Source organism: Astatotilapia calliptera, chromosome 8 (genome assembly GCF_964374335.1).
Source record: "Astatotilapia calliptera chromosome 8, fAstCal68.1, whole genome shotgun sequence".
Classification (NCBI taxonomy): domain Eukaryota; kingdom Metazoa; phylum Chordata; class Actinopteri; order Cichliformes; family Cichlidae; genus Astatotilapia; species Astatotilapia calliptera.
Window position 1 is genome coordinate 1,897,876 of NC_137429.1, and position 14,625 is coordinate 1,912,500.

The 14,625-nt window shown below is 44.3% G+C and overlaps 1 protein-coding gene across 3 annotated transcripts in view; it reads right to left on the reverse strand.

Annotated features, from left to right (window-relative positions):
• The window catches only part of grid1b (glutamate receptor, ionotropic, delta 1b), a 585,542-nt gene that overhangs the window by 180,923 nt on the left and 389,994 nt on the right, over positions 1–14,625 (reverse strand). For all 3 annotated transcript variants that reach the window (XM_080305280.1, XM_080305279.1, XM_080305281.1), the window contains exon 4: positions 9,331–9,536. In XM_080305280.1, coding sequence (XP_080161406.1) covers positions 9,331–9,536 — 206 coding nt within the window. The remainder of the gene's footprint in view (positions 1–9,330; positions 9,537–14,625) is intronic.

Below are 14,625 nucleotides of genomic sequence, written 5' to 3' on the forward strand. Positions count from 1 at the left end.
ACGAAGCTTTAACAGGACTCTTCTTTAGTCCCGCACTGAGGCAGACGTTCCTGATTATTCCTCAAGTTTCCTCCTCACTCAGATTCAGATCAAACTCGGATTTTTTCCTTTGTCTCCTTTTCTCTCTTCTTGTTCTATTGAAGTTACACACAGTGTGTGCGTGTGTGTGTGTGTGTGTGTGTGTGTGCGTGTGTGTGTGTGTGTGTGTGTGTGTGTGTCTGTGTGTGTGTGTGTGTCAGAGGTTTTTCTCCTCGTTTCCTTGTTCCCTGCTTCCTATGGAGGCGGAGAGGGTTTCTCCTTTTCTTGAATTCTCCTCTCGCCTCCTTTCCTGCACTTCATTAGCGATGCCGTCCTTCTCTCGTGTCCCACGAGGACCATCTTGACGGGGAAACAAATCTGAGGGCGATTAACGATGATTAAGAAACACGCTCGAAAAGTGGAACTAGCAACCTTGTCTTTAAAAGCTCTCTAATCCAAGAATTTACAAGCCTAACAGCTGGGCTGCCGCTTGCATCCGAGTCGTGCTGAGGACAGACTCGCCTCTCAGAAACTGTACCAACTCTCCTCAGACACCAAACTCTGAAACTCAAAAGGTCAAAGTAACGCTGAAAGAGCCTCATTGACTGTGCAAAGGTTTCTTTGTGTTCAACCTTTTAACTTTTGTTTCAGGAGGCAAGTCAATTAAGACCGACCTGTTGTTCACCAGGCAAAGCAAAATGTCTCGGCGGGAGAGGAGGAGACGGCCAAGCTTCTAATCGTCACAATAAAAGGTTAGAAATGCTCCTCAGCTGGAAAAGTTTGAGTTCAAACTTTGCAACGAAGGGGCGGGGCTGTGTAGCACGCTGAGCATCAACGCTGAGCAACAGCAGTGTGGTTCAGCGACACGCTGTCATCGCCACGGGGGAGGTCCAAACACCAACAAAGACAACACGACTGCCTCAAAGACTCCATCGCCAAGGAACTCAAAAACCACAAAAATGAATAATCTGTCAGTAACAGAGCCACGGGACGCAACATGAGAGCAAGAGACCGCCAAAATAAAACAGGAAATAACTAATACTGAGACACAGAGTTGACAAACATGGAGACAGAGGCTGACTTCATGAAAACACAGAGAAGAGACTAAGAGAGCTAATAATCCAACTAAAGTACTGAGACAAATATGAGAAGAGGACGGATCAGAAATCTGCTCAGTCTCACGCACACTTTAATACATCAAGCTACTTTTTGCACAATTCTCAGTTTTTTGCACAACCCACTGTCATTGTTGCACTTTTCTACTGCACTGTGTGTCTGTATCGTCCTGTTCTGTTACTGTGTCGATTGCCTGTTACGTGTCATAAGTAGCATCGTGGTGTTGGATGAACGTAGTCGCGCTTCACTGTGTGCTGGATCACTGTATCTGGTTAAAATGACAGTAAAGCCACTTCACTTGAAATCCAAAAACCCATAACGGCATTACAGACCTCGAAACCGTGACTCAGTCTTTGTGTGATGATCAGAGTTTAAAGTCTGAGTGACCCTGAATCTACACAGGTGAGTACATGCGGTGAAACTAAATCACATCTCCATAATTGATCCTTCATGGACAGAGACTCCCCAGACGTGAGGAGCGTTGAGGTCTGAGAAATCATGGAAGAAACATCTGTCAGGCTGCCTGGAAGATGAAGAATAGTTTGTGCAAAGATGAAAAGCTTACAAATCTACTAATGGAATTAATAGTAAAGCTTCTTTTCTTTACTTTTAGTGTTTAATATAAACCTTTGCACAGATTTCTTTCTCCACCATCAGAAAAAACCTCACAGCGTCGCTTTAGCGAGGAGAACAAACAACAGTGTGAAAGTCTGAGGAGAAAATGGCTGTTTGTGTTTACTGAGGTCATTTTCTATTTGCTGTAGGAGGGTTTATTGCCCCGAGGACATGTAACACACACACACACACACCAACACACACACACAGTAGTTGTCGTCACCCATCATTGCTCAGCAGCGTGATAGGATCCCGTCAGTCAGCGTGTCTCCTCTGGCGACCGAGAGCTTCGTCCCACCTCCCAATCTAAACTTCACTCCTCTGGTGATTTATCCTCTCTGTCTCATACTCTTCACCACCAGATAAAAGTCAGAGAGAAGAGGAGAAATAAAATAATATAGTGAGAAACAAGGTGAATTCAAAGGAACAGGGAGGAAGGCAAGAGGGCGAGGAGGATGCAATGGAAGAAGGATGTAAACAAGGGCATGAGAAAGGAAGGAAGTGAGGGATGAGGAAGGAAAAATAAATGAAAAAAAGATAAAAAGAAGATGAGAGAAGACGGACATGAAAACAAGAGGAAGAAAGAAGGGAGAAAGGACACAACAGGACAAAAAGGACATAATAAAGAGAAGCGAAGCAAGAGTGCAAAGAATAAATAGGAAGCCGAAATGTTGGAGAGGAAGGAAAATAACTGAAACAGGAACGAGAGGAAGGAAGGAAGGAAAAGCTGAAGGAAAGGTCAGAAAGGCCTGGAGGTAAATAACAGGAAGAGAGGAGGCAGGCAGAGCAGAGTCAGGGACTGATGCTGCACACATGGCAGCTCGCAGTGTGCGCACCTCTGCATGTGTGTGTGGACTCACACACTCTGTAATGATTCACACAGTCTACTCACAGCTGACGGAGAATTATGGAGGCGCTAATAAAAGCCAGCGCAGCGTCCTCGTGATGCCGCCATCGTTGTTATAACAAAAAGAAATGACACATATTAGGATTTACAGAGCAGCGCCGGCGCCACCTGACACGTGCTTCAAGACGTTTCTGCTCCGCCGAAGCAGCGACGGAGGCGTCAGCTGAGGCTGCCGGTGTTTTCATCAACACCGTTCTGCTGAGAGTGAGGTCAGCAGTCGTGCAAGGTGCCTCCTGCAAGCCGCTTGGCAGCCCACCACCATCCAGCTTCCTCCTCAGGCTGAATTATTGTCTGTATGACGTCACTGGTGGTTCCATCTTTTCCCCAATGGTGCCTGCTTCGCTCGAAGAATGTGCAGGGACATGTTTTCAGTGTTTGCTTGTCAATAAATCAGAGTTTATGAAATGATTGCGTGCAGCTTTTATTACATTTTAGCCCCAAACTTTAACGATGGCACAGCCTCACAGTCTACATGCACCTAACAGTGCATAAAACATCTTGGAAGTGGAAGATTGTTTTTTCTTTACATGTTTGTGCTGCATTATGAAAATTAAGCTTTCATATTAAATATTACCAAAGATTACAATTTTAGCCAATCGCTCACAGGTGCATCTCTAAATGTTTCCTTTCTGAGTAACACAGACGGTGGAGAAGCTCCGCCCACCTCTTGATCACACCTTGTGTTTGTAAGAAGCCACAAATCAGAAGAAGCAGCAGCTCAAAGAGCTTTTTCCTACAGACGATGAACTGAGCAGCTACACCAACCGAGTCTTAGAATTAAAATAGGAAAAAAGCAGAAGACTTCCACCCCACCGCCAAACATCTAACAAATCAATCCCCTGCTCACCACGCTGCACCCACAAACCTGTGCACGAAGCTGCAGGTGAAATCAAACAGCACAGGCTGGAACGAAACTCCACGTTCAGTGTAGCGGAGGACGAATCCACGGGTGACCCTCAGCGGTGAATCTAATGTGCAGATAATTAACAGTGTTTGTTCAAAGGAGAGGCGGACCTTTGAATGATTACACACCTGTATCTGATAACCACACAAGGTCATGTTAACTGTTCTATAAGCAAATGAACCACAGTTACAGAGAGAGGGGCTCGCTGTCATCAAAGCCACGGACTCATTAGCTACGAACACGTCAGGTGTTATAATGCCGACTTTTACCTCTTAACATCTACAAGGCGAGCAAACCCTGAGCTCCAGGGTGGGTGAGGGTCTGGGCCACATGATAAAAAAAATCCTTTGAAATGAAGTCTGTTACATGCATTCACATGCCTCATAAGTGCTCTGCTAGTAGATTTAGATTAGGGTATGCAGACCTGAAATCCTGAAAATGACCTTAAACTTGCTCCGTTCACTTTCCCAGATTTCCCCAAAGCCTCCACCCTCTTTGCAGCAGAGCGGGGGCACCCTCTGGAGGACGTGCCATCGTATCATCACCACAGGTGAAGGCAGAGATGCAAACAGGCCGTTTCACACTTAGCTCTCTCTTCACCGATCGCTCCGTCACCCCATACTTTAACTCCTCCAATCAGAGGAGCAACTCAGGCCCGACCTGGAGTGGGTACTAAAACCCTTCTCAGACTGGGAGGTGCTAATCTTCATCTACGCCACTTCACACGTGGCTGCAGACGCCTCACAGCGTGCTGGAGGTCATGGCATCCTGAGGTTTACTCGTAATGTGATCAGCAGTCACATTTAGCAGAGACTAGCTCACGTCTTTCACTTGTGTGTGCTGCAGCTCTCAGGTCTCTGAGCTCAGAGCAACATGAAGATGCTGAGAGGAGACCGAGTTTGTCCCACGCCGACTGTAAGCAGGCAGGAAAAACGCAACTGAAAGGAACAAGCTCTGGCTGCAAGATTCATGGATACACTGTGTGTGTGTGTGTGTGTGTGTGTGTGTGTTTGGCAGTGTGAAAACTTGGCAAAGCTTTAACAGGTTTCCATGACATTACTGAAGAGTGCAACTTCCATTCAGCTCTGTCTCACCCTCCTACGCCGTCATGTCGCGGTGCTAATGAATGTCTCAGCATCCAAACACACACACGCACACACACAGTCAGACACACACACATTTGTGTTTCTGAGCCCAAGCCTCCCACTCTTTTACAGACACATGCTGTCAACCATGGACATTAGCACTATTAGTTAAACACACCTGAGAGAAGTGTCTAAGCACACACACACACACATACACACACACACACAGCAGCAGCATGTGTGTTTAGTGTGTGTGTTTACTGTATTTACATTTGAAGTGTTTCTCTGTAGTTGTTCGGTGTTTTTCTTTTACATTTTATTCTCTTTATTTTCTTCCTTTTTCACGTTGCTGCTATAATAATGTGAACTAATAATAATCTCAGTTTATCTTTAAGTGTTGAAGCAACAAATCGCTCTGCTCAGATTAGTAGCTACGTTTTTCCCTCCACCTCCGTGCTTGTGCACGTCCGAGGGTTTGATGAAGCACGCAGAGGTGAAACGAGTCTCTTTGAACTATTTGCAGCATAAAAGTAAAAAGAAGCAGAAACACACTGTGCAGGTGAGATATTTTAAAAAGGAGCAGCTGCTCCATCTTTGCGCTCTGAATTCCCAGAGTGCCGTGTTTCTCCCTGACAATGCCTCGGCCTCAGAGCGCCGACACGGTCGCACGTTCTTTGCTTTGTTATCAGCGTGCTGCGAGCGGGCGGAGGAAAGTCTGACTGTTTCATCTGTGCAGATAAAGAGGGCCGAGCCGCTGACTGACAGCTCGGGACATTTATAACACACCTACTCATTGTTAGCTCTCAGATAAGACGCTTCCAGCTGTGGCCGTCCTCCCTCTCCGTCTGTCTCCACACTCACAGGTCAGTGTGTACAGAATAACTCAGAGCAGCAACTGACTACAGAGGCAAACTGGGGGTTTTATGACGTAGCCTTGTATCACCCTGTGATCACTGTAATGACTGACACTTACAGTAAGCTTGATTATGGAGCTCAGATGTTAAACACCAAAGATTAGAGCCGGTGCTCCGAGCACACGGAGCAGCCGTCATCCTGCAGCACCTGCTGGTTCCCCGTCGCCGCTCTGCACGGTGCATCTCTCACTGCCAAGTAACAGCTGTCACCGGACTGGTTTCCTTTGTGTGTGTGGCCAACAATCACACATGAATTATGATCACTCGCCCCGGATAAATATTGACCGGATCAAAGGCAGAAAGTCACAAAAATACAGTTTCATTTCTGATCATGAACAAGCCTTAAGATCAAACTGCGTCTGTGATCAGAGCTTTTGTTGTTTGATCAGCTGCAGGTTCTTGGTGCTGTGTCATGTGCTCAGACACACACACACACACACACACACACACACACACACACACACACACACACACACACACACACACACACACACACACACACACACACACACACACACACACGACTTCCTTCTTTATTGTTTTTTGTTCGTCTCTTCCTTCCTTTTCCTTCCATCTTTCTCTCATTCTTTATTTTTCACACTTTTCCTCCGTTGTCCTTCTTTCCTCGTGTTTTTCATCCTTAACTTGTATCTTCATTCTTGACCTTCTTTATTGCTTCTCCTTCATTTCTCTCTCGTCCTCTGTGCATCCTGCTCCCTCATTTTCATTTTCTTATCTTTACTTTTCTCTCGCTCGTCTTTATTCTGCACACAAACGTTGGATTTTTTAGAAAGAGGATCACTGAAAAGTGTTTCATACTTTTCTTCCTTTACATGATCATGTTAACACGCTTTATTGTCTCCACACAGAGATGAAAACGTTAAAGCTGCAGTCAGCACACAGATATCGTGCCTCATATCTGCAGACTTCCTGCACAAAATGATGCTAATGCATGTCAAACGTTCCAGAAATCCTGCTCTGCAGGTGAGGATGCTTCCAGCGGCTCTGCTTCCCGTCTGCAGGGTCCAGAATAAACACGTTGGAGCAGCTTTAACTTTTTACATCTATGGAGGAGATTTGCTGATAACTCGACGTCTCCTCGCTCTGATGCTTCCTTTTATTAAGTCGCACGTCTAATGATGTTTTCATCACTTACACTGCTCTGTGCTTCATCATCCTCCCGAGTTATTGTTGTTATAGTTTAAGTGCAGCGGCTTACACGTTCACCTCACAGGCACGATATTTCTGGTTCGATCCCAGGAGGATACACGGATCCGCCGGGTGACGTTCATCTGATGGAGCTTCCTGCTGCGGCTGAAAGTAGCTCATCTTCATTTCCTTCTTCATAAACCCTGCTGACGTGTGTGCGTGTTAAGAAGGTTGAATTGTCGAGTTGTTCCACAGATTCAAACTTTGTGATAAAGAGCCTGAGCTGCTGTTTGTAACGTGCCCCCCCCACACACACACAGACACACACACACACACACACACACACACACTCTCACAGAGTCACGCTTCAGTAAATAATTCAAATTATACATACGGCTGTTTGATCCGCGGACAAAAGTCGCTGTGAAACATAAGACAGGACACAAATAAATTCACAAAGTCAGCTGTGTGTGTGTGTGTGTGTGTGTGTGTGTGTGTGTGTGTGTGTGTGTGTCAGAAGCCTCCATCTGTCACTCCAGGTGGCCGCTCACACCTGGGCACACACAGGCTTACAAATGATCAGTGATCGCGGCGGTGCGCGTGGACGTGCAGGTTGGACAAACAGAAAAACACACACACACATTTTTCACGTCCACTCGCTCCACCTCTGCACGCGCTCCTTCGTTACTGCCACTCATTATTTTTTGATCAATCTGCAGACTATTTTCCCGCCACGCGCCCCCTCGGCTCGCTGCTCAGCTACGCTCAGGTGTTTGCGTCACACTCTGCTCTTATTTTGCACGCTGGGTTTTTTCCACTTTGTAGACGAGTTTACTTTGCACACATGCTCCGTGTTTTTCACCAGCTCAGCTGTTTCCTGCATGCACTCACTCATTTCTTCAACAAATATTTTTGCCCCCTGTGCACTCGCTCACTTGTTGCAGACATGCACTCAGAAGCACTCGCTCCCGGGCTTAAGATTGGTCGGATTCCTCCTGCAGGGTATAATCGGCCATTTTTAACCACTCTGATGTTTCGTCCACATTTCACCTATAGAAACGATTTACTTTGCCTTGTTTGGTCTCATTGTTTTCAGCACAACCTCACGTGTCTGAATTTACAGTCATGTTTTCATTTTGACAAACTGTATTAACACAACTGATCTAAAATCAGACAAACAACATGAAATCAGAGTAGAAAAAGTGATATTTTTACTGTAACAACCACAAACATGTTTGATGATCATATTTCATAACTTTAAATGAAAATATAAATTGTCAATTTAAAATCATATGCACAAGTTTTGCAAACAACAAACTTATTTGCAGCCATTTACCTTTGACCTTGATTTTTTTTAATAACCATTTCAAACTGTTTACAGAACAATCAGCTGTTCTTCAATAAGATGACACACAAATTATTTGTGCCTCTGCAAAAACATCATTTCTGTCCACTATAAAGGAAACATCACAGCCTGATACCTGCAGCTCTGACAGCAGCAGGTGTATCACTGCTGTTTCTACCTGGAGACAGCAGTCGCCTCATTGTTCTGACACACAACACAAAACTATCCACAACACTACACACTAACTACACATGAACTACACACTCCAAACACGCTAAACGTCACAAATCGCTCACATCTCAAAACTCGCTCTCTCTTTTTCTGCTCTCTCTCTCTCGACGTCACTCATAAAACTTCCCCTGTTTGTTTGTTTGTTTGTTTGTTTGTTTGTTTGTTTGTTTTGCTCATAAGCAGAGAGGTCTCGCTGCTGTCCTTAGACAGTAAACGTGACAAAACTATTGAGGAACAAACGCAGCGTATGTCTTGTTTATCATGACTCTGGTTTTACTGGCCGATCAACACAGTTTATAAACTGGTACATGTCACCTTGTTGCTTTGTCTTTAAGTGGTCATGTGATTGACCACGACTCCTTTATTCTTCCTCAGTCAAACAGCAGCACTCATGTGATTGTTTTGCCCCCTGAGCTCCAGCTGTTGTGCCAGAAACTGATCGTGATCACCGTCCGCGGGAGCGCAGCTGCTTAAAGCCGTAGCGTCCAGATTACTTACAGCTACTTCCTGCAACTGATATAAGATGCGGTAACCTGAACACAGCTTCAACCGTCTGTTTGTTGAAAAATAGTAACGGACCGTGTTTCCTTGTTAGTAACTGTAACGGCGTTGTAACGATAGGAATAGTAATTAGTTAGATTACTCGTTACTGAAAAAAGTAACGCCTGGATTTGGATTGTTAGGCAGTTCTTATGTGACAAACTAGCTTGATGTATTTTAAAAGCTGCAGACTCTACGTGCAGGGTTGTGAAGCTGCAGGTGTTTGTTAAACCCTCTGCTGTCAGAGGATATGAGCAGATTTCAAAAACTGAAGTCTTGAAATCAGGAGGGAAAAAAATGAACTGACAGAAAAATCTATAATCTAAAGTTAAACACGGTTAAATATGAAGTTAGTGTTACTAAGACCTCAGAGGGGCCGTGTGGTTTCCTTCAGATACATTAAGCACAACACACTCACACACTGATTGCACTCATCTGCTCACTTCATTGCATTTTTAGGCGACTTTTTGCAGTAAACACACCAGAAAAACCAGAGCTGGACCGACCTGCTGGATAAATGTGTGCGCTCCGTGTGGGCTGAGCAGCAGGATGGCTCTCCTCAGTGTGTCTCTGTACCGATTGAGCTCCTCGGTCCTCATGGTGGTGAAGAGGTTGGTGAAGATTTTACTGATGTTCCTGTCCACTCTCTGCAACGCCACGTCGACACCCTGGCGGGACGTCTGGTCGAGGAAACCCTGCAGGCCGCGGATATCTGAAAGATGAAAACACAACACGGAGTCAGATACACACAACTGCTGATGTGCTAAGACATTACTGCAGTCTCATACAAAGTAAAGAAACGACCGTGGCCAATCAGCAGCCAGCGACAGACACTTGAGCCCAAACTGATCAACACAGTCTTTACATGTCAAAGTGACGGCTGTGTGGCATCTGTCGTCTGTTCCATCAACCACCCCACGTGTCCTGCCTTTGTGAAAAACATATGCATCAACAGCAAAAGTCTACAAGATACGAAGGGCCATTAGTGCACAGCACACAGCAGGAATATCAGCAGCAAGCTCTCAGATCTCTTTTACATGCATGACTCACTGATGGTGTATTTGTAGCTCAAACTTCAGCAGGAACCGAAAAGGGAACAATTATCTAAATCAACATTTCTTCCACTGAACTGACAGAAAAAAACAGACTGAAACCTCGTGACTTCAGCCATGAGCAGACCGGGAGGAGATCACAGCATGAACCCGTCTATTCAAACATCCAAAACAGCTCTATAACTCCATCTGCTTTCAGAAGAAGATCGCTATCATGATGCAGAAGGAAGGTTGTAGGGAAGGAGTCAGGATGCATGGCAAATAGATGAGTCTTGGAGATACACATACGCTGTGCCATCATTTAAACACTGTACATGTATCAGGGGTATATCAATGGATTAATATGAACAGGCACATTTTTATCTAAATCGTGACCTTTTCCTGACCTCCTGAGTAATAACTTGCACTAAACAAAGAGTGAAATCAAAGAAAAACTGATCCCAATGCCCAGAGCTCTCAAACAAGATGTAAACAGTAGGGGTGCAACGATACACAAAATTCATGGTTCGGTTCGATACTTTGGTGTCACGGTTTGATATTGTTTCGATACAAAAAAATGTTCATGCTTTTTTAATTTGTCACTTATTAAAATTATAAATATATATTCTAACTCAAAAGTACAGTTTTTAAATTTAATGTTGCTGAAACAACAAAGTAATAAAATAATAAATCTATCTGATAGAGGAATCCCTCAGCTTTGGAAAAGAGAGTTTATTACAGAGAAATGTCTCTTTCCAAAATAAAAGCTATACTATCTGCTTCTTCTGGGCTATATTCTCAGCAGCATATTAAACATATCAGGTCCCCATAAGGAGAATCCTGTGCTAACGGCTGTCTAAATGACTCGGGTAAAGTTTGTAGCATGCTGCTTGTTGTTTTTGTCTTTGCACTAGGATGCTGTCGGAGTAAATGTGCAGTCATATTCGTTGTGTTCCCACTAGTGCTGTCAGCGTTAATCTGAAATGACGTTAACGCCACAACACGGCAAATCTCCGTTAACGAGCTACCGCGGATCGCCCCGTGCATGGGGCTGGACGGCCAACACATTAACGAGCTAACTGCGCTAACACGCTAGTTCCCACCATGTAATTGAGCATTACGTGGCACATCCAACACACTGTTTTACTTTAGTCCATGACGCGCTTACCTTCAGGGTCATACGTCACATGAAAACCAAAATAATTCCAAAGGCCAGATCTGAATGAGGGTGGGGGAGAGTCAGTTTGCCATGTTGCAACGAGCTTAGCTTCTGTCTTGCTAGCTTGCCCTGCGCTCAGTGGATCTGCGCTCGACAGTGCAGCCTAGGCGGAGTAGTCGAACACAGATCCACTGAGCTCTTGACACAGACAGCATCGTCAGAAGAAAAGTTGATAAAATAAATTTTAAAAATTGTATTGTTCGATACATATGCGTACCAAACCGAAAGCACTGTATCGAATGGTTCAATATCTATATAAGCACCCCTAGTAAACAGCAATCACCAGGTTAACAATCCTGTGATTTATGCCACCACTACACTCCGACCACCTCCCACTGTCGACTTTATTGCTCTTTTAGATCTGTTGCTACAGGTCTCCAATAGTACCTCAGCTGGTGTATCATTAGATCATTAGCACTAGCATCAAAGAACACAAGTGTGCACCTTTAAACAACCAGTGACTGTCAGAACTGCAGGATTTAAATATTTGTCCACTTCAAATTAACAGTCATCTTCATTAAACATCATTTAGCTAAACGCAGCTTCGACATCAGACGGGAAACCGTTTCCTTCAACTGGTCATTGAAGCTAACCAAAGCTAAAGTGTTCACAGATAGTGATGCAGTCTCTCTTCATGCTGTGTGAACCTGCAGGAAAGCCACTGGTGCTCAAACTGGTCAATGCTATCCCAGAATATGCAGATATCTGCTCATCAGAAGTCTGAGAAGCTAACGCCCTGTTGTCAACGATTGTTCAAAGCTCATAGATTCAAAAGTCTCCAAACTTTATTTCATCTTTGCTGATTTTTGGACATCCTTTGGACATTTATTCATGACCAAAGTGAGCAAAAACAGACTATCAGAGAAAAAAGGAGGGAGCTGTGATGCTGACGTGAAGGACATGTCGGAGCTAACTTGTTCTCAGCAGATCTGACTAAGAGCATCATTGCTATTCTGGGCCCAGCCCTGCCGCTGAACCAGATAGCATCTATCCATTTGAGAATATCGTTTTGCAGACTCTTCTCCAAACTGCCAGGGAAGTTTCTCTTTCTGACATTCAGACAAGGCAGCTGTGTTGCGTTATGCTCCGTTATAGCTAGTGACAGGTTGTTTGGCCTGAACATCTCTTCCTATTTTCCCTCCTCTCCTTTCCCCTCCCTCCATCTTTTTCTGTCTATTAGCACTGACAGCTGGCTTGTACCGAACCCTGAATGACTCTGACCGCCACTCTCTACTCCTGGAGTCCAGCTGTTACATCTCATCTTCCCTACCTTTGCAGGGCTTTTTTCCACCACCACTGCTCTTATTCTCTATTACATTATCTGTCTATCCACTCATCTGTCAGCCAGCCACACTTTCTCATCACCTGCCAATCACTGCAGTGGACCAGTCACTTAACTGTAATATAGTATCTCAAAAATCAGAGCCCTGAGGTAGTTTCCCACTAATTACAGAAACGTTAGTAGTAGCAGACACGTACTAAAAGCAGCTCTGCGCGTTATTTGTGAAACTGTCAATCTTTCTACTGTTGTTCTAGAAATTATGAAAAAAAAAAACCCTGAAAACAACAAACTAAGCTACATATTGAGCAGCTTTTTCTTAAGCAAGCTATAATTACCTAAATTATATCTACTTAAGGTGATTAACATACACTATTACAGCTTCACGTGCATCTTTATTATGGTTTGACTGCACATAGGCTGGAGGCGGTCTGTTTATAAGGCATCAGGTGCTGCTGTTTTAGCTGAAAACTCATTGTTATAATAGAATCATGCTCTCCTCACCACTATCAAAAATAAACCATAAGAGTTCAGGATATTTGGCTATGTTGCTTTATTTACACATATTCTGCCCCCTAGTGGTCAAAGTTTGCTCAACACAGCTTTAAGTGTAGGGCAGGTGCAAACTTTCCAATGTCTTTTTCAATGATTAATGATATTATGAGTATTCATGTATCATTTATCATTTTTATGTTGAATCATACCAACCGTGCACATTATTGTTGTACATTATCTGAAGCTCATCACTTTCTCACAGAAGAAATATTCAATAACACATCTTTATACTGCAGTTTGCAACTATATGGTAAACACTTTCTTCTGCTGCTCCACTATATTTTCAGCTCTCAGAGTGTCTGTCATCAGACCTCTTCAGAAATCTGCTGGAGGAAAAGAAAAAAAGAAAAAGCCCTCATTTTCTTGAGCTCAAGCACTGGAACAACACAAGTGGAGGGACTCGAAAGCAATTTAGCGAGCTCCTCACCAGCCACAGTTCAATTTCTCCACAGCCACTTTGAGCAAGGCACTGTGGGGAACATACTCCTCTCTCCGCAAGAATGCCAGCACTTATCTCTGCCCCGTCACCGTCACACCGGCCTCTCCTCTGCAGCCACTTCAAATTGCCAGGTTGACCACCAGTCACAGAAAGCACTTCAGATTCAATTAAGATTCACACCGTGTGGAAATATGTGGGGCGTCTCTCGGGCGCTGTGCAAATACCCCACAGTTACCGTGTTCAGCTGTGCAGACAACAGTAGTCATATAGCAATAATATAAGACAATTAAAGGAAAGTGAAAGTCATGCATTTTCTGCCTATATTTGGCAGATTTCAGCACACTTGGGGAGTTTTTGCCCAAGTGCCCTACATTTCCCAGAATGCACGGTTTTGTAAGCTTTTTCTGGGTTTTGTCCTCGCTCTCTTCCCCAGCCCTGCCTAAAATTTCTCCCCCACAAGGTCCAAAATATGCCGCCCGACTCCTTTCATCCATCACACACAGTTTCATGCCTGCTTTTCCTGTTGTCAAAGTCGGGTTATTTCTTTGGCTCTTTGCAGTTGCAGCTATAAGGTCTCACACTACCTTGCTGGCCCAAATAACAATCCATGTTATGTTCACTGTGATGGATTATTGATCTGTGGCAGTTTCTCTGTAACAGAATCCAATGGCTGTGTGGAAAGAGGGAAAGCAAGAGGAGAAAACATTTTAAAAGTTAACGATTGCACAAACCAGCGGCCAAGCTGCTGGCCAATGGCGAGTCCCCGGTTCACCTCCTGGCTGGCTTGACGTTTGCTGCTTGTCATTCACTTGCTCCGTTCCCCAAGTTTCATATCTCTATTGCATCTATTCAATAAAGGCAGAAGGCCAAAAAACAAGCTTTAAAAAAATGAGAAACAGAAGCATTACATTATCGTTTGGACAACAGCCATTGGTGATATAAATCATCCATGATTTGGATGCCCACACTGTAAGGGTACAAGGGCACACTGGTTGGATCTGCCTGAATTTTTAATCTAGATTAAAAACCTCTTTGAAAAGCTCTCATACGGCAGCGGGTTCGCGTGCATGCATCATTTGGTCCTGAGCTAAAAGTTCTAATTTAAATGAGTAGATGAAATAAATCACCCTGAGCCAATATGCTGAAAGTATTATTAAACTAACAGAGACAAATTACAGCGTCCAAGCCCCAGAGTTTACGGGATAAAGGAGATAACACGAACTAGAATGAAGCTCATCTCGCCTGCTGTCAGGAAACACTGCAGGAAAAGTTGGCATT